We start from the raw sequence: 25,056 nt of genomic DNA, 5'->3' as shown, positions 1-25,056 counted from the left end.
ATAGCAGTAAATATGGCATCTATTTGCAAATATTCTATTCCAAACAATTCTTGCACCCACATTTAGTTTCACATGACTTTTCATACGCACTAGAAAGTGTAATGAAATTCCTAAACATTGTAAGGATATATTACTGAGTCTCAAAGCTTGTTTATACATTTTTTTAATTTTCAATGCATCACTCATAGTACGAGCATAACGAACACATTTTCCGTTCAAACCATAATTGAACCTGATTCACAACATTTATACTGATTGCAACACACATTCTGTACGAAAAGTAACACTCCTGAGTTTGTTTAATTTGCACACTTGGCGCCTCGATTTAACGGTTCACTTGGAGTTTTCGACCTCACTCTTTGCGTATCTGTTTATAACACCATCTGTAGAATTTATAAAATACCGTGCAAAGACTGCGACGCGGTATGTATCGGGCAAAAACGAAGAAAAGTTAAAGTGCGGCTCAAAGAGCATAAAAGAGCAGTAGAAATGAACAAAACTTGTGAATCCAGTGTAGCAACACATACAGTGAGTAAACAACACGAGATCGATTGGGATGAGGTGTGTCTGATCAAAAGCATCAGTAAAATTGGTCTCCTCAATGCTTGGGAGCCAATGTACATTGCGACGTCAAAACAACCATTGATGAACGATGACGATGCGCCGATCAACTTAATTCTCTTCAACATGACAACGGGGAGAAAGTAATCTCCAGCTCACTCTCTTCGACTCGTGCGACAACGTACGAGTATTTCAACCAGTTGGACATGGGATCTTGTTCTGTCGATTGGCAATATGTAGCCCGGAACCGGCAGACGAAAGGTAATTGTTAAATTATGCTTTTATATCTGTAAGAGCAATAAGTGTCTTGTCTGATCACTCGTCGTGTTCCGTCTGTGTTCACGATTGTTAACCTGACTTCAACAACAATATTTAATTGAAACATGGTTCAGAGTATAAATAGAATGATGAACAGCACATTTTCACCAACAGTCAAAAAAACAGTGTGAAATTAACATGAAAGGTTAGTAATAAGTGGCGATAAGTATATACTTACATGATTGAATTATCACAATATATCCAAAATACATCTTCGATTGGCGATCTAAGAAGAAGAATTATAGAAAAAATATTATTGTATGCACAAAGTATATTTGTTATTTAGAAAAACTTTTTTTTCATTGAAAAATATGAGTATATGCTTTTTGTTTCAGGCAAAACTGCAAAAATACGAACGTAAATATTTGAACGTAAATTGCTATATACAAATAAACTTAGATCAAGTTAAAAACTTTTTTTACGTCGCACGTCCTTGAAAAGAAACAAGGCAGAATATACAAAGCATAACCAATCCTACTACAAATATGCTCTTGCTATTTTCTGTGAAAATAGCAGTTGTTAAAGCAAAAAAAAAAAATCGTATAAAAAATTACTATATTATTGGTAGGGTAGAGCGGGGCTAGTTGGTCATTTTTGGTCAAAATATTATAATAACTATTTGTAGGGAATATTATTGCAAAAACTCATTATATGAAAATCTTGCGTTAAGTTTGAAGTTTCTAGAAAAAATATGAACTACTCATAATAGTTTGCTTTCCGAAATCCTAAACCATGGAAAGAGTAACTTATAATTGCATGAAAAAAATCGTATTATGTCACGCGTTTAGAAGGGGAGGGGGTTTGGATTATTGTGACATTTTGTGACATATGGGGGTGGGGGGAGTTAGCTTGAGTGTGACACATTTCACATTTCAACTCAAAAAAACAAAAATAAATAAAAAAGTCACATACCTAACTACAGAGTTCAACTCAGAACTATTTATGATACAGTCGAATCCCTTTATAACGACATCGCAAGGGACTGTTGTTATAGCGAAATGTCGCAATAATACGAAGAATTATTGCATATGTAAAACAGAAGGTACCGTTGAGAATGTCGTTATAGATTTAGCAATGTCGTTATAGAGAGATTCGACTGTACTATTGTCGCAATAAAGAATGACAAGTATTAGTTTTGGTATGCCGTTATAGAGGAAGGTCGTTATAGCGAAATGTCGCAATAAAACGAAGAATTTTAGTATAAAACAGAAGGGACTGCTGAGAATGTCGCTATAGCGAGATTTTTCGCTATAAAAAGTGTCGTTATTTTCCGATACAGCTCTACGATCCCTTTTTTGCTTGAGATAAAATAAATGACATTTTCTTTTCTCGTTAAAAACGCATAATGTTCGCTAATTCTGTTTTACCGTGCATGTTCGTTTATGAATGACAGCGCAATTTCATTAATGTTAAGTGTCTCTCAATCCAATCAATACAAAAATTGTGACAAAACGTAAATAAGAATGCTTGACTATTGTAACATGTGGAGAAGATTCGGATTGCGAAATGATTGAAGAAGTGGAACTAAATATTGATGATCTTTCAAAAATCAGCAATGATGCTGCAGTTACTGTCTCGGCTTTCTATGTCGTCGATATGCGACTCCATCAACAGCATCCTTGGACTAAGAAGTAAACGCCTTATCTAGTTATATTCTATGATCTTCTTTTCCTTTTTTTCAGTTTTTCTTTCTGTGAAATCGTTCTTATTAAGAAAAAATGCATTCCTAACAAAACACTCATAACAATGACGATGAAATGGAGATAACTTTTACCAAATTGTTTATCGTTTAAAATGAATGGGTTTGCTAAGCAGAGGACATGCTGTTTTCGCTTGGTTTTAGTTTGCATCACGAAATGTCCCGCACGTGGAATTGCATATACTTGGTTACTTGAATTTATTGATGATGTGTATAGGACCAGCCAGCCTCGCTAGTATGTGACCAACTAGCCCCTCATGTATTAAATATGATAATTACTTCAAATATATGAAAACTATATTATGGTAAAAATTTGCTTTACACAACCTAAAATTAACAAAAAGGACTTTTATTATGCATTGAACTTGGTTTATTCCAATTCGGCTAGCGTTGTTTAGGCAAAAAGCTTCAACTTGAAAACCGAGTAGAATTGATTGTCAATTTGGCACCAACCTGTATTTATTATACATCCTAAATAAACCTCTACTGTATTTTGTCATTAGTTTTTCTAGTTATTTCATTTCGGTTCAACTAAACTGAAATCTCGGATTTTTGATAATTTGTGCCGAAATTTCAATTTGGTGAACCGCGATGAAAAAATGTGACAGCTGTCATTATTTTTTCAACCGAGCACTCAGTGGTGCCGTTCTCGGCAACAAATTACCGAGACCCGGCAATAAGTTTTAAGTGTGCAGTTCCTCTCCCGAATATATTTGTAATGTAAGTGTTTAATGACATGTTCTCATAAGCATCGCCTGAAATTTATGTTAACTTCACGATCAAGTTAAAAAAATACAAACCTGCTATTAAACCATAATATCAATCTGTTTTGTTTGGCTGGACACTATTGTATACACATGTTTTATCGGTAACTTTCGAAACAGTGTATATCCTAAATATCGAATAGAGTAAACGTCAAAAATTTTCATTTTAAATTGTATTGTTTTAAGATTTCTACAAGGGATCAAAAAACCTAGTGACATGTTTTGATAAGCATCGCTTGAAATTTATGTTAACTTCACGATCAAGTTAAAAAAATACAAACCTGTTATTGAACTATAAGCTCAATCTGTTCTGTTTGGCTAAACATTATTGTACAAACATCCCGATCAGTCAAAAATATCAGGATAACAAATATATAACAAATCATGATATTTTGTTACGAACTTTCTGTATCCACTTGTGTTCTAAAGTTGGTCTCGTTAATAGTTAAAATATCAAAATTCCTACCAAAATTACTCACTGATTATTATAAATTATGGCAAGTTTTGAAAGGTTTTTGGCAGAAAAAGATCAGAATTAGTTAGAATGTACAATATTTTGTCAGTTGAATAACAAATTTTATTATAAATTAAAATAAAAAAGTAGGAGCTTGTATCCAAGACACGACCGCATAAATGACGTAGAACTACGTACACAATTAACAAATGCATTGAGTGTTTCATTACCCTAGTAACACAACTGGTTTTATCAAAGTTTTATAGTGCTTTTTTGGCTGTATTGAGCGCTATAAAACTTTGATAAAACCAATATTTTTACTTGGTTAATGAGTTATAATGTCTACTAATGAAGCGTTGTGAATTTCGTGAACCGGATTCAGCAGTTAGCAGATCGTGCCGAGATAAAAACCATACACAGCACCCACACACACACACAAATCATACCATATCATAGACACACACACATCATACCATATCATCATACCATACAAACATCATACCGTATCATACACACATCACACCATATCATACACACATCATACCATATCATACACACACAGCAAGCAAGCGACCAATCAGAGGACGTTATTTTTATTTCAATATCGACAATTTTCAATAGTGCAATAGTTCTTAGATTTAAACAACATTTTTCTGCATTTGAGCAGATGCGTGTATAATTTTCCAATCGATTGCTGCAAGAATGAAGAAAATCGGTTGAAAACCAACCGACCTATAAGCATTTGAAAAGGGACAAATTTCGTCCCAGTTTTTCAGTTTGCATCCCTGTGTGGTATGCTAAAGTAAAACGTAGTTCTACGTAAAAAAAACTCACTTTTGAACATTCAAGTGTATGATAACAGAATTGGATATAATTCTGTACTTTTTATCATTATGGCATATCAAGAATATTAGAATTGGCATATCAAGAATATTATTTCTATCAAATTCAGATATATTTGTGTTACCCGTTTGCTATTTTTTTTTGTTCACACAACATTTATTTGACACGGCACAATACAAATTGATGTTTTACGGAGCCAACCCGTTTGTTATAAACGTTTGATCGGGATGTTTTTCGGTAACCTTCGGAACCGTGTATATCCTTAATATCGATAAGAGTGAGCGTCGAAAATTTTTATTTTAAGCTGTATTGTTTTAAAATTTCTACAAGGCGATTAAAAAAATAGTAATCTTTCTGATTATTTCACGCTTGTTTCTGTGTTAATTTCGTTTAGAATACAACATGTTTATTTTATTCTCTATATATAAATCTCTCTTTCTCTCTCTCTCTCTCTCTCTCTCTCTCTCTCTCTCTATATATATATATATATATATATATATATATATATATATATATATATATATATATATATATATATATATATATATATATATATATATATATATATATATATATATATATATATATATATATATATATATATATATATATATATATATATATATATATATATATATATATATATATATATATATATATATATATATATATATATATATATATATAAATAATAGAAATCGTGGAATCAAATTGTTTACTAAAATTATTCACATTTTATTTTAACTACAATTTACTCGGCAATAATATTTTCTATAAACTATTACTGCAGAGGATGTCCCAAAAAAAATCGATATTGAAAAAGTCAAGGTGCTCAGTCCTAAATTGAAAGATAATGTTATTCCTGTAGAACATTTCGACTTTCTAAAAAATGTTCTCAGGTTGCCCAAACGTAATGTATGAAAAAATGACTTTTTTGGGCTACAAACCCACTGTTTTGCACTTTTTCCAATTTTGTTCGATTCCTAAATTTTTCCACATATTATTTTATTTTTGTGGGGTTGTTTTTGAATATTTTGCATGGTTCAGTACAACATTGCATTCAGTTATTTGATTTGATTAAACATCACAGAAAAAATATTTTTTCCCCTAGTTTTTAGATAAAACCCTTCAAAGCGCATATAAAAAAAAAATTCGATCAAGACCTGAAATTTCTATTACAAAGCGGGATTTCTGACGAAAATTTACATGAAAAAAGATCCTTGATATCGTATCTGGGGCTGAGATATTGGAATTTTTACATGTGATAGAAAACTATGCATTTTAACAATAATTTTTATGAAAGACATTGTAGAAATCATGGAATCAAATTGTTTATTGAAAATTATTTACATTCTATTTTAACTACAATTCGCTCGAGAATAACATTTTCTATAAAATATTACTGCAAAGTTATTTCTTATTGTTTCTTTGCTCGCTGTTGCCTCGACTTGTCACGTAATCGAAAATATAACCCAAAATAAAAAATGATAATTGGCTCTGTTACTTCTAAATCGCTCGTGTGTCGAAGATTAAAGGATTAATTTGAACACACGAACTGCGAGCTTCGAGCTATACTAACCGTGCTCCAAGTAAACATCACCAAATCAGAGCAGCCGATGTGATATACCCATATGCCTTCCACGCACGCTTTGTCGTACTGAAGAAAACACTGCGCTTAATGCAGCCTTTTGATATAATTGGCCTTGTTTGCGATCCAGTTTACGTATATCGTTTTAAAGGTTAAGGTGAATGCTAAATGCCACTGGAATATAACCGCAAAAATAGCAACAGATCAAGTTATCCTTGAATTGCGATTGTCACTAACCTTTACATCTCCAGTTCCTAGAACGATATAGGAGTGATTGAACTTTTGTATTTACCTTTAGCGCGATTATTTGGCGTATTGACTATATGTAACTTCAATTTGATTTTGTAGCAGCACTATACTTCAAACAACACGTATACCAGGACCTCACACACCGATCTCTATCGTTTGCGCGATGATGCTACATCGTATTACGCATCACCTTACGCTAATAAAATATCGTTTTTAAAAAAATGTATTTCTTACAACTGTATAAATTTTGAGTGATAGGTACACCATGCGTAGCAAAAATATGTAGTTCTAGTTATGCATGAAAACTGAAAACGAAGATTCCCAATACAATAGCATATCCAAGCAGCATTACTACGAAAACCAGAAAAAAAACATTGTTTTGAAAATATGAAATTTGTATCTATTTTGGGTTTGGGTTTCGTTTAAATTATACAAATTTCTTCAGCAACGCCTTCTGAGAACCTCATGCATATTAGAGATATTTAACCCTGGAAAGATAGTCTGCGTCAATTCGACTCCTCGCTTTTAGCAACGTTGCGCTCTTTTAGTTTAACAGTGCGTCAGTTTTTTCTAGTTTTTTCTTTAAGAATTATTAAAACCTAAATTCTGGTTTTTGTTATTTAAGGATGTGTTAACACCGTAAAGCCGGGAGTTATTTTGACGCATGATCATCCTTTCACGGATGACACCCCGTTAAGCATACAGACGCGAGGCATACGGACGCGAGGCATAGTACGCTAGGCATAATGGACGGCAGGCATACGGACACGAGGCATATGGACGCGAGGCCGAATGGACGCGAGGCCGAATGGACGCGAGGCCGAATGGACGCGAGGCCGAATGGACGCGAGGCCGAATGGACGCGAGGCCGAAAGGACACAAGGCCAAGGGGAAGTGATATGGAATGTGTTATTATCGTCATCATCAACACAGCATTCGATAACATGTATTTCGCTTCAAAGTGTCATTTGAAAAGCAATACACTCGCGGCCTTCGGCCGACTCGCTGTCCAAGCGAATGCTGTCCTTACTCGCTACCGCTCGTTCGGACTTAACTAAGGGAAGAAAACTCTGTTTGAGTAGACCTAGCAAACCAGTAGATCAGTCGTTTGGGTGCGAGAGGCCGCCGCTTCCGACGGCGGGTCGGCGGCCGGCTCGGACTGCGGAAACCACGGCGGCTTAGTGCCGCCTCGTTTCCTTGCCCTCGATTATGCGTCTTCGCCGCATGATTTCAAGAAAGGTATTATACCCAACTTAAACTCTTTAGGAATATAATAACACCTGAACTACATAATTGGATCTCATGCGATCGTACAACATCGCAATCGGCCTCGCGTCCATTCGGCCTTGCGTCCATTTGGCCTCGCGTCCATTCGGCCTCGCGTCCATTCGGCCTCGCGTCCATTCGGCCTCGCGTCCATTCGGCCTCGCGTCCAATCGGCCTGGCGTTCATTCGGCCTCGCGTCCATTCGGCCTCGCGTCCGTTATGCCTTGTGGCAGTATGCCTCGTATCCATTATGCCTCACATCCATTATGCCTCGCGTCTGTATGCCTAGCATACTATGCCTAACATCCATATGCCTAGCGTCCATATGCCTCGTGTCCCGTCCCCCTTTCACGCATATCAAAATATGATCAACTTTTCAGGGTTAAAGAGAAAATTGATAAAGGCTGATTACTAAGCTTGAAAAATATATCATGGTATAATATCGCAGCATGCTAAAATAGTATGATAGTTTTGTGTCATGTCAAATCAATGTGTATGTGAAAAATATATAATAGTTCGAATAACCAGCAGCGTGATTACTAGTATGGCAAAGAAACATTGAGCTAGCTTTAATTTCTCGACTTTAAGTAACGGTAAAATGTTTCGATTGCAATGCAGCAGACAACTCTCTATGATTTTACTGGATCAGTTTTGTCAAAAACATGGTTAATAAACATGAAATTCACATTCATTGTCGTCAAATAATGAAGGTTGTAGGCGATGAATCATTCCATTGTTTGCAATGATTTGTGATATCCAAAACGAATTAAACAAACAACATACAGCAGCTAAACTGCTTAATGCAACAGAAATGAGTACAGAGAAGAGTTCAAATCTTAAATATTCAGCTCTGTAAATTATCATGATTTTTTACATAATCAGCGGTGTACTTAATTAGCTCTTGGTGTGAACCGACGCACAATACCATGAATAGCGTTAGTGATGCAGTAACCGTGAGAACGGTGGGTTGAACGCTACTCAGGAATTTGTTGCACTTTTGTTTTTAATTATTACGATGAGCATTTCGTTACGATATCTTTTCAACTACTGAGCTCAAGCTATTTTGGTTATGCTGTCAACTAGTGAAGTAAACATAACATAAATTTTAAGTCAATCTATGCAACTATATAATTTGGAAACATTGAAATATAATTTAACATGGACGTAGCCTTTATGTGAAGATTAGAAATTTTAAGAAATCCTTTACAAAATGTTCACATGCCCGAAAAAACATTCTGTGCAAAATTTCTGCTTAATGCAATTGAAGTTTGGCCTTAAGAAAGATCCCAAAGATTTTTTTGACATACGACTATATCTATATCGTGATACTTTCTATGTAAACCAAAAACCAAGGTGTAACGTTAGAATGAAAAATTTCAAACGATAATGCTGATGTAACCACATGATGGATTAAAATAATCAATATGTCGTTGGATTGATAAAATAATGGACAATTTAGTGATGCTTCAGTTATCATTATCACCTCATTGTTAAATAGTGAAAATTGATGAAAAGTTTAAAGGTCGAATTTCCACGAATAATGTACCAATCACATGCGAACGGGTCTGACCCAGACTTCATGAGTACACTCAAAATATTGTTCACGTTATTGTTACGTGAAAGTTATTATACTTTTTCATTTTCTGTTATTTTACATGATTTATGTGACAAACATACCATCTACCTGAAAATCATACGTATGCCAAGGTTTATCACGTACTATCTACGTGAACTTGACAACGTCAAATAGGATGTATCGCGAAAACACTTTGTGCGAAAATATGCAAAAATCAAAAGCTGTTGTCTGATTTGATTCAGTGTCAGAACATGAAACTGAATTTCTCGATGGCTTGTGATGGAACTTTAACTCTAGGCCTTTACTGTTTACCAAATTGTTTACGGTACAATAACAATTTTAATTTATTACTACAATTTGCTTTTTAGCAAATCTCGCTTAATTTTACAAATCGGTGTAAGTCACGAAATTTATACATCTCAGAAATGCTTTCATCACATTGTTAAGGGTGGTACAGAGAATAAATTGCTCCACATTCGCTTAAATCATTTCGTACTCGATGTAAGTGAATTTTGAAGAAATATGCTATGCTACTCGATACTGATTTTCAAAGATATTAAAAGGCGTAAACAAAATGACGTATTAACCAATGATTTTCAGTCTATAAATACACTCAGAAGTATCATATATTTCCCAATGTCTTCACGTATTTTTCAATGCCTTCCATTTGGCTTCACAAACAAGGATGTCTTCACCGCAGGATAAATGTCTTCAATTCGAAGACATGTCTTCCAATCTGGCATCGCTGCGCGTTACCAACATCACTGGCACTGGTACCCGAAAATGAACGGTTTACCCTTTTCTTGTTTTGAATCGGACAAAACAACAAAATTTTGTCTGTAATTATTGCTTGCAATTTTGTTAATTTTAAGCAATTTCCACAATGTTATGTGTATTATTTGATGTTCTTCGCGACAGTTAGTACATTCAATTTATTCCAAAATGAAGTGAAGCAAATTTTGGCGACAGATAAAATGGTTTTCTGATGAATGGTACAGAAATAGATGTTCGTTAAGCCAGAAAGCTACCGTGCCATTCCCTTGGGAGTAACGGTAACGGGTCGGTAGATAGACTGTTAGCAAAAACATCATATCAAGGATACAGGGAACTCTGCCTGAAATCGAGCAACAGTTTTGGCAGCGCAGTCTTCTGAATAAAGAAGGAACTGAAGCATGCTAGTGTGTGTACTGGCGACGCGAATGCAATCCAAACGCACAAGCAGGATCATCACATCATTTCAAAGGACGTAATTTCTGTTGTCTCTATCGTTAACACCGCAAGTGTCTGCAAAAAATCACAGGAGGGTTGTGTGCAAAGCCACGACTGCAAGATTGAAGTAGCATACTTTTACAAGAGAGTTAACCCGGCTGCTTGCGTGTCAGTCATTTTTCCTAGTAAATAAATGTTGACCGCTCATTGGCAGTATTGGAAATTCTGTGCAAATGAAGTTGAAGTACTACTCAATTTCAGTTTGCACATATAAATACGACCTCACTGAACAGGAAAAGTATAAACTCTTTGCGGCGCAAACAAGTTTCAACAGTCAGAGTATATGTACATGCGAATTCAAATTAGGATAATTAACTTTTGGTTAAAGCTCATAACGAGAAAATTTTAAATCTTCAATTCATTTGTTTGGTTGTCCTAAAAAGGGGAGTTTGTTGTTGAAAAAAAAAATCGGATATGACGCTGATTGCATCTTTGTGTTACGCCGATAGCGGGAGTTATGGTGAACTTGCGTATGACGAAGGCATCGTATTACTTGTTTTATTGAATGAGAGAAAGAGGAATGTTGTAAAATTTTATAAACATTTAATTCAAACAATATTACCAAATCGTAGTCAGGCACTCTGATAACAAAGTTAAAGGCTGTTTTCACACTGAAAATCAGACAGCCAGCAGAAGTTTTGATTGCTAAAATCCAGAATGCTTGTGTAGTTGCCAAAATAAGGCAGAGCTTCACCGGAGGAAGGCCGAAACCCTCAACCGGCAAGGATGCTCCGATAGCAGGAAAATAGTGGTTTCGCATTCAGGAACGGCATCGTAGTTAGGGATTCTATTCTATTCACCCGGCCGTAGGTTAATGTACAGCTCCACTTACGGCTGTTAATTAACGTACGGCCGGGCGAATCGGTTCGCGCCGCTTTTCGCGTTTAGCCTGGCAGAGGCCTAATGCGCAAGGCCAACACAATAGAAAGGTGTTTTCACATTGAAAACTAGACACGGCTTTACTGGAGCAAGTATTGGCAAATGCATACACCGCTAATACCGCCGCTATCGTACGAAAGCGCGTCGTTTCATGTGGGGAATAATATCAACAACGAAAACTGACGCGCGTTTAAGCCCACCCGAACTGTTTCGCAGTGCCGCTTCCATTTACTTCCTTATAACATCGGCCTCATGGAAGGTACTTCTGCACCTTCTCTGTACGGCTGCACCTTTATTTTTTTTTTTTTTTGTTAGGGAATTAGAATTACGTTGTCCATTGATGTGAACTTTTGTAATATACGGCTGCACCTACCGCTGAGGCTGTTACCATATGCTACTGGTACCCAAAGCTATTAACTCTTCAAATTAGGTGTTTTATTTGTCCTCAAAAGAACATTTGTTCAATTTCATATCGGATATAATGCAATCGCATCTCTGTAATATTACCGACAGTAATATTCTCCTGAATGTCTGCTTTTGTTGATGCCAGAAAATTATTAACCTTCAATTACTTGTTTATTTGCCTTGAAAAAGGCATTTTGATGTTCAAAATTTGATTTCCTAATGGCAATCTTCATGTTGCCCCAACACGGGGGGAATAATGGCAGTCTGGCGACACATGCTAAGAAGAACCGCGCTGCTCCTGAGACGTGGTGACTAACCACAGGGCTAGTGCTGCTGCTAAGGAAGGACGACTGCTCTGCCTGTGATCGCATAATTGTAACATTCGACATTTTATGGATTTCGTGCTTTTTATTGGGAAATGCTCAGAATAGTATGTACTTTTTACATCTGGAAAAATATGCTTATGTTTGTGTGAAAAAAGTCGTAAAAAATACCAAGTTGTTTTGTCACATAGCGTAAATAACCGCATAATTGTCACACTACTTAACTTTTTCAACTTTTTTTGTCAAAAAAGTTTCCATCCAAATCCACATCTGCATCCTTTGGAACTCGGAAGTTATTCTGGTCCGGTAACCAACCACCGGTGATCCGTTTCTGATGCTCAGCTCATGCTTGTTGAATACATGAAAAACTTCTTTTTCCATGTGATATATTCCAAAAGTATCTTGAAAGTGACGGCATAAATGTATCATTGCAAAAATGTCAACCAATTTGACTTCAAAAGTAATATTCAATGTATACATAGTGTGAAGTAGTGCTTTCTTCATGATACTGAGTTTAGTTAAAGTGTCTATTTGCGAGAATATATTAGTAACAATGCATTTAAGGTCAAAATATAAAAGTGCGAATTGCTCGAACAACCAATTTTGCAAATGTTACAAATATGCGATTATGGGCAGTGCTGTTGTCGCTGTCTAGAACTATTTTGAGCGGCTTCGGCTGAAACAGGCTCTTATATAGGCCACACAGCATGTTTTCAATTGCAAGGTATATGATTCTGTCGACCGTGCTTGGGAAGCAATCATATAACGACCAATCAGAGGTCGAATTTTTCGTTTTGACAAGGCTTGACTATTTTCAATAGTACAATAGTGTGAATAATAAAATTACAATTATCTTCTTTTGGGAAGAATCTTAGAAGATTTTCCAATCTATTGCTGCAAGAACGAAGAAAATCCATCGAATGCTAACCGATTTATTAGCATTTGAAATTGGACATATTTTTAATTTTTTTTGTTTTAGATTTTCATTTCACATCCCTATGTAGCCGAACTTCCTGAGAGAAGTATTCTACTTCAAAAATCGTGTAAAAAGCCATAATTTCCAACTTTACTCATTTTTTTCATGTAGAAAGGTATAACGGGTAACAACTACTAATTTGGAATTTTTTCCTACTACTGTAAAAAAAAGCTGATGAATTTAAAGAAGAATTGACTTATTTCGCATGAAGATACATTCATTATGAATGAAAACAGCTGAACATTTGAAAAGGGTCCTTTACCAGCCTTTCGACGAAGCTTTCTTATGAGCGTTGTATGGCCTTTACGTCGCCTTTTCGAATGCAACTCTTGCTTTTGTTTGTTCATTGACTCCAGTTATTTTTGCACCGAAGAAACTTAAAATCACAAAGAAATATTCGATTGGACGACACTGACGTACATTCCTTGGGTTGCGTGTTTGGGGTACAAATGAAGTCGCGTGGTTATTAAAAAACGTTTGCGTTTTTTGACGTAATGTGATGATATTTGAGCTTGCAAAAACACATACCCGTCATCGGTATAGTGTTTTGGAGGAAATGGAATTAAATTTTCTGATATACATCTGATATACATCTTATATGATCCAGATGAGAAGGAAAAAGTCCTTTTCTGTTCACTACTCTGGCCGGTCTTCCACTCCTTTTCTGGCGGATTATTGTTTAGGTTTGCAGGAAATTATACACAGTCGAAACTAAAAGATTTCAGCTTTCGAAATGGTTTACCGTTATATTTTTGCCAAAATAGTTGTACAGTTCAGTTAGAACTGTACAGCGCGCTTGCAGATTGCTTTTTGTTTCGACGTCATTTAAAACAGAACTGGGCATGCATTAAACAAAACAAAAAAACTGGTGTAAAGAAAAAAGGGAGAGCTTAAATATACATACTAGGGTGGGGAATCGTTATATGAAAAAAACGAAACTTAATAGCAGAAAGCCAGAACCAAGTTTTTTTTTTGTTCTATTCGGGGCCCCAAACAATCCTAAATTTATCGGAAGTCGATTGGTTTTGTCTTCGCTTGGCGCATTGCATTTCAAATTTATATGGAGATTTGTATGGAAAAACAAACTTTTTTGCATTTTCCATTCTAAAGAGCTCAAAATGACCCAAACTTGACTTGGCCGAAGACACTAAAGAGCTAGGGTGTCCCAAAAAAATACTAGAGCTGTTCAAAGTTGATTATGTCGAAATTTATCTTGCAAATCCTTTTTTCTGCCAACACTGCCAGTGTACCGGAGTCAGTCAGATTTCCATCTGAAGTAACCTCTGAAACACGTTGTAGATTCTATTTACGCCTAGAATATTGACCTTAATATGTTTGCTTGGTCCAGCTGAGCGTATAAACTCGTTACGACAGGTTACTTCCGATGGGAATCCTACTGACACCGGTGCATTGGTAATGTTGGCAGAAAACAAGATTTTCTGCATTCAAATCGACATACTCAACTTTGAACAGCTATAGCTCTTTTTAGGGACATTCTAGCTCTCCAGTGTCTTCTGCAAAGTTGTTCGGCATCTAAAATACTATACTTTTACATAATGCAGTGCATTATTAGAGCATTACTGAGCTTTCTAGAAAGGTAAATGCTAAAAAGTGGGTTTCCCCATATAAATTTTCATACAAATTTGAAATGCAATGCGCCAAGCGGAGACAAAACCAATCGACTCCCGGTTAGTTTAGGGTTGTGTGGGGCCCCAAAAGGAACCAAAAAAACTTGGTTCTGGAAAACCGATTATTTTTCCCCACCCTAATACATACTCTCATTTGTCTCCGAGCGTGTTTCTCATGGAGTAAGAGACGAAGCTTTCCCCCCCCCCCGTGGTTGTTGACATTGGTGCAGAATTGGTGCAGACATTGGTACAGAAGGCCGAATGGACGCGAGGCCGAATGGACGCGAGGCCGAATGGACGCGAGGCCGAATGGACACAAGGCCAAGGGGAAGTGAGGCGGAATACGGTACTATCGTCATCATCATCACAGCACTCTTTCAATAACATGTATGTTGCTTCAGAGTGTCAATTGGAAAACAATCTAGTGCCGCCTCGTTTCCTTATCCTCGATTATGCGTCTGCGCCGAATGATTTAATAAAAAATATTATAAAAAATATTATGGCAATATATTTACATTTGAACTACTACATACGTAGAGTAAAAAAAATCTGTATATTAAAACACGCAAAAGTTCAAGCTCACATCATCCGATGTGTGCTCTCAAAACGCACATTAAATGCTCTGGCTATGCACAAAAAATGTATCAAAAGGATAACGCAACAGTTGCGTAATGAATACATTTACAGAGATCGAAATCAGATTATGTATAATATACACAAAATCTTGGTATTTCGGTAGACTTCGGTTTTGGGCAAACGATCAGTTTTGGGGCGCTCAAAAAACCGCTGGTTACTTTCGCGAGTCGTTACGTATCAAAAGCTCGTGCATCCTTAATCACCGTCAGCAACCGAAACAGTCAATAGCGAGCCTTGTTGTACTGACACTGGTGACAGTAACGCGGAACCGAATGCATATGAATAAAACCAGATTCGTCGTCAAATGCAAAATGTTTTAAACACATCCAATGTCTTTTAATTGGTATTGATTCGATAATATTTTTGAATGACCGGATTCATGATAGTGAATCGATCAGTTCATATTTGCGTTAAACTAGTTAGTACCAAAATCATCAGTATTGATTACTGCTTGCACTGCTTTAACGATAGCAGCATTCTGGAAAATATTACCAATACCAGTACGAATCCTCATGCCAATACTAGCATCGGTTGATACTTCAAAAGTGGTTTGATTTTGAACCGCCTAATACATTGAACATTCGCTAGAGCACCAAATGCGTTATGAACATCACACATTCGTTGTACTGGTTCCGAAACAGTACAAAAAATGCTCTAGGAAGAAGCAATACTGATGTGGTTACGCACAGTCCAACTTTTGCGTGTACATTGAAAACCCCTTTTTGTCAATTAGCAAACGTGCAACATATTTTCCAATAGACATTCTGATGCCATATGGATATTGCAAATCCAGAACACATAGTCACGATAATTGGATCTTATGGGATCATACATCATCGTATTCGGCCTCGCGGTCATTCGGCCTTGCGTCCATTCGGCCTCGCGTCCATTCGGCCTGGCGTTCATTCGGCCTCGCATCCATTCGGCCTCCCGTCCGTAATGCCTTGTGGCAGTATGCCTCGTATCCATTATGCCTCACATCTATTATGCCTCGCGTCTATATGCCTAGCATACTATGCCTAACATCCGTATGCCTAGCGTCCTCATGCCACGTGTCCCGTCCCCGCATTTTCATATGTACAGATTACAACATCAATATTTTAGAACCTAAAGAGTGAATATTAGGGTGTCCCAAAAAATCGATGTTGAAAAAGTCAAGGTGCTCAGCCCTAAATTGGAAGATAATGTTATTCATAGCATTTTTGTAGAACATTTCGATATTCTAAAAAATCGTTTTCAGGTTGCCCAAACGTGATTTATGAAAAAATGACATTTTCGAGCTACAAATCCACCCTTTGCACTATTTCCAAATCTGTTCGATTCCTACATTTTTCCATATATTTTTTTATTTTTGTGGGGTTGTTTTTGAATATTTTGCATGGTTTGGTTCAGCATCGCATTCAATTATTTGACTCACAGAGCCCATTGAACATCTCAAAAAAGTGATTGTTTTCTCATAATTTTTAGATAAAACCCTTCAAAACATATATAAACAATTTTTTTATCAAGATTTTACTGCTAAGCGGGATTCAAGACGAAAATTTACATGAAAAAAGATCCTTGATATCTTATCGGGGGACTGAGATATTGGCGTTTATACTTGTGATGGAGAACTATGCATTTTGTTAAAAATGTCACTAAAGCTCAATATCTCCATTGCACAGTGTTTTATTTTACCGTATTTGCGTATAACTTCCTGAATCGTGACTCAAATGTTGATTATAGCCATAAGATATGTTCGGAGAAGTTTCAGGATATTCAAAAATGCATCTATGAATGTAGAAAGATGGGTGATCAATCCACCTATGAGTGAGATAAAAAATTTACTTTTTAACCAGAATGAGATAGACGCAAGGTGTCCACGACAAAGTTTTAGGTTATCTCAAAACAAGAAACTTTACCGAAGACATCATGTTTCTATCTCTTACATATTACGAGCAACATTGAGTTTTCTATTAGAAGGCACGAAAAATCATAATTTTCGTTCTAACTTTTTTTGCAAATTTTTCCGAATTTTCAAACCTTCTACTAAGTTATCAGCCATCCTAAAACACATTTGTTTTCTGAACATTGTTATTTTTTATCTCCCAAAATAAAACAGTTATTAAACATATTTGTTGAAATGCATAGTTTTCCATCATATATAAAAATGCCAATATCTCAGCTCCCCGATAAGATATCGAGTATCTTTTTCCATGTAAATTTTTGTCGTAAATCCCGCTCTAAAATGAAAATTTTAGTTTTTGATCAAAATTTTTTTTTATTTGTGTTTTATCTAAAAATTATTAGTAAATTGATTTTTCTGTGATGTTTAATGGGCTCTGGGAGTCAAAAAACTAAATGCAATGCTGAACCAAACCATGCAAAATATTCAAAAACAACCCCACAAAAATAAAAAAAAATATATGGAAAAATGTAGGAATCGAACAGAATTGAAAAAAGTGCAAAAGAGTGGGTTTTTAGCTTACAAAAGGCATTTTTTCATTAATCACGTTTGAGAAACCTGAAAACAATTTTTTAGAAAGTCGAAATGTTCTACAAAAATGCTTTGAATAACATTATCTTTCAATTTAGGGCTGAGCACCTTGACTTTTTCAACATCGATTTCTTTGGGACACCCTAGTGGATATACATTTTTGCCTTTCTCCTAGAAAGGTATAGCAATCACTTGCAAAACCGAAAGTATAAAAGTGCTCCAAAGGGCCGAATGGCATATATCACTCGACTCAGCACGACGAGCTGAGCATTTTCTGTATGTGTGTGTGTGTGTGTGTGTGTGTGTGTGTGTGTGCGTGTGTGTGTGTGTGTATGTGCATATTTTTATTCTCACTCGCTTTTCTCAGAGATGGCTGGACCGATTTTCATGAAATTAATTGCAAATGAAAGGTCTTGTTGTCCCATAGAACCCTATTAAATTTCATTGTGATCGCATTTTTAGTTTAGAGGGTATGTATCAAAATGTAAAAATCATGAAACATCATTATCTCGAAAACCACACAACCTATTTGAACAAATTTGGTTTCAAATGAACTGGCTACCTTAAAAACCCTTACCTATGGATTTTATAAAGATTAAACTTGTGGTTCAAAAGTTATGAAAAGAAACGTGTTCTGAAGACTGTTTAATCTCACTCATGTTTCTCAGAGATGGCTGGACCGATTTTCATAAAATTAGTGTCAAATGGAAGGTCTAGTTGTCCCATAAGACCCTATTGATTTGTTTTGCAATCGGACTCTTAGTTTACCTGTTATGTTCAAAAATCTGAAATCCAGCTATGAAAAAAAACATATTCTGAAGACTACTTAAACTCACTCACTTTTCTCAGAGATGGCTGACCCGATTTCCACTAAATTAATGTCAATTAATAAGTCTAGCTGCCTCATAACACCCTATTGAATTTTACTGTAATCGAACTGTAACTTCGTCTGTAATGTACCGAAATGTGAAAATCACGAAACTTCATTATCTCAGAAACTACAAAACCGATTTGATCAATATTATTATCAGATGAGTGGGTTAGTTAAGGAATAACTGACGAATTATGATTGAACACGTGGTTTCAAAGTGTGGTTGCCTTATACGTTCCCATTTTATTTGATTATAATCGAACTTATGCAACAGTTATGTACTAAATTGTTAATAAAACGACGAAAGTTTATTATCTCAAAGATTACATGACTTATTGAAACATAACTAATGTCATACGAACGAATCATCTCTCGAACTTACAAATAACAAACTTCATAACAATTTGATATGTGGCTCAGAATTATGGAAAGAAAAGAAATTCAAAGACTATTTAAAACTATACCTGCTTTGATCGATATATGTGGCCTTAACATAATTTAAATGTGGTATCGTACTTTTTGAACTTTCCAAATTCATTGATTCCTTGCGATGTGTTTAAAGTCTGCAAATGCACGACGAACCGGCCATAGGATAAGATCAAGGTCAACTAACAAATCGTTTGAAATGATAGGTTTTATCGAAATGACAATATCCTCGACTCTTGGCTTTTGTACATCGCCTTAATTCTGAATACATTCATATTGGGTGGTATTCGGTCAGATTTTCTGGCATCAATCTGACACCGGAAATACCCATATTGGGGAATATTTAGTTATTCGGGTTGTTTTCCAGAAACTAAAAGTGGTCGTCTTTAAATTCAAAATGGTGTCCAGGGTCAATATTTGGTTTCTATGCATCATCTCGATTACGGAAATATCCATATTGAATCATTGTTCGGTCATTTTCGACTGTTTCCTAGAAGTTGCCATTTAGCAATTCAAAATGGTGCCTGAGGTCATATTTAGCTCATTGCATCATTCTGGTTTCAGAGATACTCATATTAGATGGTATTTGGTTATTTTGGGCTGTTTTTCACAAACCGGAAGTCGCCATCTTGGATTTCAAAATGGTATTTAAAATAATTTCTGGCCTCTGAGCGTCATTCTGGTTGAATGTTTTAGAGGTTACAAAAAAGTCTATAATGGTTCAACGCCCCTCTCTCTTCTGGAAGCACATGTTCCTGGGAAACTGCCGAAAATAATCGAATAACACCCAATACCAGAAGTTGCCATCTTAGAATTCAAAATGGTATCTGTGGTCGATTATAGCTCCTGTGTATCATTCTAGATCCGGATATTATTATATTGGGTGGAAATCGGCCATTTTTGGCTGTTTTCCAGAAACCGGAAGTTGCCATCTTACAATCCAAAATGTTGCCTGAGGTCGATTATGGAACATATTTGTTAACTCAAAAAAAAAAAACATTCACCTGCCAAATTTGGTTCCATTTACTCGGTTCGTTCTCGAGATGTGCTTCAGCAAGAAGGAGGGTTGTCAAAACATTATGGACATATTTTTTACCACTAAAAACATTTACCAGCCAAATTTGGTTCCATTTAGTTGATTAGTTCTCGAGATGTTCAGAAATTTGTGTTTCATTTGTATGGAACCCCTTCTTTCCAGAAAAGGGAGGGGCGTCCAACTATTATGAACATATTTGTTATTCCTTAAAACATCCACATGCCAAATTCGGTTTCATTTGCTTGGTTTGTTCTTGAGTTGTGCAGAAATTTATGTTTCATTTGTATGGGACCCTCCCTTCAAGAAGAGGGAGGGGTCTCAAACTATCATAGGAACCTTTATCGGCAGTAAAAACCCCTACATACAAATTTTCACGTCGATCGGTTCGGTAGTTTTCGAGCCTATATGGATCAGACATACCGGACGGCAATTTTATATGTATAGATAAAAACTGCAATATTTTAGAACCTAAAAGAGTGAATTTACTTTTATTAGATTCAAGCGTTCATGTAAATCTATTTTCACAAATAAAGTTTTGAATGAGAAAGACTTTGTCTGACCGCTGGGAGGATTAATTTAGGTGTTTGGATTGAAACGTTCATGTAAATCTATTTTTACAAATAAAAGTTTGAATGAGAAATGCTGGGTCTGATCGCTAGGTGGATTAATTTAGGTTTTTATTCATGTTAGCACCAAATCCAAAATCAAACTTGATGTCCCAGTTCTGGGATTGTCTACCGCGCCGATTATCTATTAAACCTTCATAATAAAATCATGTCGGTGTCAAACCATTATTGAAACATTTCTTGCCCGCAAAAACCGCCCGCCAAATTTGGTTCTACTTGTTTAGGTGGCGCTTTAGTTGTAAAGACATTTGTTATTCTTTTGTGTCGGAGCCCTACCTTCCAAAAGGGGAAGGTGTGTCGAACCACCATGAACACATTTCTTGTTGCCAAAAACGTCCACATGCCGAATTTGATTTCATTTGCTTGATCAATTCTTGAGTTCTACAGATATTTGTGTTTCATTTGTATGGAAGTCCTCTTCTCCTGAGGATGAAAGGGTATCGAATCACCATGGAAAGGTTTCATGCATCCACAAATCTTCACAAGCCAAATTTAATTTCGTTTGCTTGATTAGTTCTCGAGTTGTGCTAAACTTGTGTTTCATTTGTATGGTACTCCTCCTTTCCAGAAGAGGGTGGGATGTCGAACCACCACGAAAATCGAATGAACACATATCAATCAAACTAATCGTTCTGGCTTTAATTTTTTTCTGGTTTCGCATTTCTCCATGATTCGGCAACCAATGTTTAGCTAATCTTCTGCAGTTCTCATGAAAAAAAAGTAAGATTTTTTTAAATGAGGGTTTTCAGATAATTAACTTTTAATTTAGCATATTTATTTGTCTCCTCAAAAATGAGTTTTGATTTAAAAAAAAAACAACAACAATGGCACAAAAAAGCATCTTTTATCCATAGAATATCTAGCCAACTAGTGTTCTCTATTTTTCGTTCGACTTTCACGAATTTATTAAATTATTGAAAAAAAAAAAAACAAAATTCCTAAGAAAACATTCATTACCCTATAGGAGTTTTGAATTTTAAAAATAAACGCTTTTTCTTATACTAAGATCTCTACGATTTTTCTCTGATTTATAAATTTGCACAAAAGGCATTTCTCTAGAATGAAAGCTTACTGACCTGTAGGAAACATAATCCAGATTCATGTGTCATGATAGGGATGTTAGATGTGAAGACATGTCTTCATTTCGAACACATTAGAACACGTGTGAAGACGTGAAAGCCTCATAATTGGTTGATGAACCGCTTCCGATTTACTGTGTTTACTGGGAATAAAGACGGGCTTACAGATTTATTATGTGTGAAGACATTTTTTCGTGGAGTGTGAAGATATTTTAAAAAGATCTAAATTAATCCACCTAGACCCAGCCTTTCTCATTCAAACTTTTATTTGTAAAAATATAGATTTACATGAACGCTTCAATCCAATAAATGTATATTCACTCTTAAAAAATATTGATGTTGTAATCTATACATGTAAAAATGCAATCCGGTCTGTCTGTCTGTCTGATCCATATAGGCTCGAAAATTACCGAACCGATCGGCGTGAAAATTTGTATGTAGGGGTTTTTGGTACCTATAAAGGTTCTTATGATAGTTTGAGACCCCTCCCTCTTCTGGAAGGGAGGGGTCTCATACAAATTAAACATAAATTTCTGCACAACTCAAGAACAAACCAAGCAAATGAAACCGAATTTGGCATGTAGATGTTTTAAGGGATAAAAATTATGTCCATAATATTTTGACACCCCTCCTTCTTTTAGAAGGGAGGGATGCCATACAAATTAAACACAAATTTCTGCACATCTCGAGAGCTAACCAACTAAATGGAACCAAATTTGGCAGGTGAATGTTTTAGTGGTAACAAATATGTTCCATAATCGACCTCAGGCAACATTTTGGATTGTAAGATGGCAACTTCCGGTTTCTGGAAATCAGCCTGAAATGGACGATTCCCATTAAATATGAGTAGCTCCGGAACCAGAAAGATGCACAGAAGCTAAAAATTGATCACAGACACAACCTTGAATTTTAAGATGCTGACTTCCGGTGTCTGGCAAACAGCCGGAAATGACCAAGTACCATTCAATATGAATGTTTTCGGAACCAGAATTACGCCCAGATGACAGAAATTGATTTCACAGGCAATTTTAAAGTTAAAAATGACGACTTTCGGTTTCTGAAAAACAGCCCAAAGTGACCAAATACCACCCAATATGAGTATGTCCGGAGCCAGAATGTTGCAAGAACACCACTATGAATTATAGGATGGCAACTTCTGGTTTCTGGGAAACAGCCAAATTGGCCGATTTTCGTCTGACATGAGTATCTCCGGATCTAGAATGATACACAGCAGCTGAAATCGACCACAGACCCCATTTTGGATTCTATGTTGGCGACTTCCGGTTCCTGGGAAACAGCCGAAAATGATCGAATAACGCCCAATATGGGTGTTTCTTCAACCAGAATGACGCTCAGAGGCTAGAAATTATCTTAAATACCATTTTGAAATCCAAGATGGCGACTTCCGGTTTGTGAAAAACAGCCTAAGATAACCAGATACCATCCAATATGGGTATTTCAGGAATTGTTATGACGTACTGAAGCCACAAATCGACCTCAGACAACATTTTTAATTGTAAGATGGCAACTTCTGGTGTCTGGAAAACAGCCGAAAATGACCAAATACCACCCAATATGAGCGTTTCTTTGACCAGATTGACGCACGGAGGCCAGAAATCGTTCCCAAATGCCATTTTGAAATCCAAGATGGCGACTTCCGGTTTGTGAAAAATAGCCTAAATAACCAAATACCATCCAATATGAGTAACTCTGGAACTAGAATGATGCAATGAGCTAACAATTGACCCCAGGCACCGTTTTGAATTGCTAAATGGCAACTTTTAGGAAACAGTCGAAAATGACCGAATAATACTCAATATGAATATTTCCGTGATCGAGATGATGCATAGAAACCAAACATTGACCCTGGAAACCATTTTGAATTTAAAGACGACCACTTTTAGTTTCTGGAAAACAACCAAAATAACTAAATACCTCCCAATATGGGTATTTCTAGCGTCAGATTGATGCCAGAAAGTCTGTTGAAAATGACCGAATACCACCCAATATGAATATATTTAGAATTAAGGCAATGTACAGAAGCCAAAAGTTGAGGATATTGTCATTTCGATAAACTCAATCATTTCAAACGATTTGTTGTTTGACTTTGATCATATCCTATGGCCGATTCGTCGTGCATTTGCAGACTTTTAACACATCGCAAGGAATCAATAAATTTGGAACATTCAAATAGTACGATACCACATTAAAATTATGTTGAGGCCACATATATCGATCAAAGCAGGTTTAGTTTTAAATAGTCTTTGAAATTCTTTTCTTTCCATGACTTTTGAGCCACATATCAAATTGTTATGAAGTTTGTTATTTGTAAGTTCGAAAGATGACTCGTTCATATGACACTAGTTATGTTCAAATAAGTCATGTAGTCTCTGAGATAATAAACTTTAGTTGTTTTATTAACAATTTAATACATAACGGTTGCTTAAGTTCGATTATAATCAAATGAATTGGGAACGTATAGGGCAGCCAAACTTTGAAACCACGTGTTCAATCATATTTCATCAGTTAACCCTAAGCCTGCTCATCTGATAATAATATTGATAATATTGATCAAATCGGTTGTGTAGTTTCTGAGATAATGATGTTTCGTGATTTTCACATTTCGACACATTACAGACAAAGTTACAGTCCGATTATAGTTAAATTCAATAGGGTGTTATGAGGCAGCTAGACCTCTCATTTGACACTAATTTAGTGGAAATCGGGTCAGCCATCTCTGAGAAAAGTGAGTGAGTCCAAGTAGTCTTCGGAATACGTTCCTCTTCATAGCTGGATTTCACATTTTTAAAGATAACAGGCAAAGTAATAGTCCGATTGCAAAACAAATCAATAGGGTCTTATGGAGCAACTAGACCTTCCATTTGACACTGATTTTATGAAAATCGGGTCAGCCATCTCTGAGAAACATGAGTGAGATTAAACAGTCTTCAGAACACGTTTCTTTTCATAACTTTTGAACCACAAGTTCAATCTTCATAAAATTCAAACGTTAAGGGTATTTCACGTAGCCCGTTCATTTGAAATTAATTTTGTTCAAATTGGTTGTGTAGTTTTTGAGATAATGATGTTTCATGATTTTTACATTTT

The 25,056-nt window shown here is 35.9% G+C and overlaps 1 protein-coding gene across 2 annotated transcripts in view; it reads right to left on the bottom strand.

The window, feature by feature from the left end:
• The window catches only part of LOC129723993 (uncharacterized), a 100,956-nt gene that overhangs the window by 35,764 nt on the left and 40,136 nt on the right, over positions 1–25,056 (bottom strand). For both annotated transcript variants that reach the window (XM_055678548.1, XM_055678547.1), the window contains one exon: positions 1,058–1,105. In XM_055678548.1, the coding sequence (XP_055534523.1) occupies positions 1,058–1,091 (34 nt within the window). In that variant the 5' untranslated portion in view covers positions 1,092–1,105. The remainder of the gene's footprint in view (positions 1–1,057; positions 1,106–25,056) is intronic.

Source organism: Wyeomyia smithii, chromosome 2 (genome assembly GCF_029784165.1).
Source record: "Wyeomyia smithii strain HCP4-BCI-WySm-NY-G18 chromosome 2, ASM2978416v1, whole genome shotgun sequence".
In the NCBI taxonomy this organism is placed as follows: Eukaryota; Metazoa; Arthropoda; class Insecta; order Diptera; family Culicidae; genus Wyeomyia; species Wyeomyia smithii.
The sequence above is the reverse complement of the archived record's forward strand: the minus strand, read 5'-3'. Positions and strand labels throughout refer to the sequence as shown.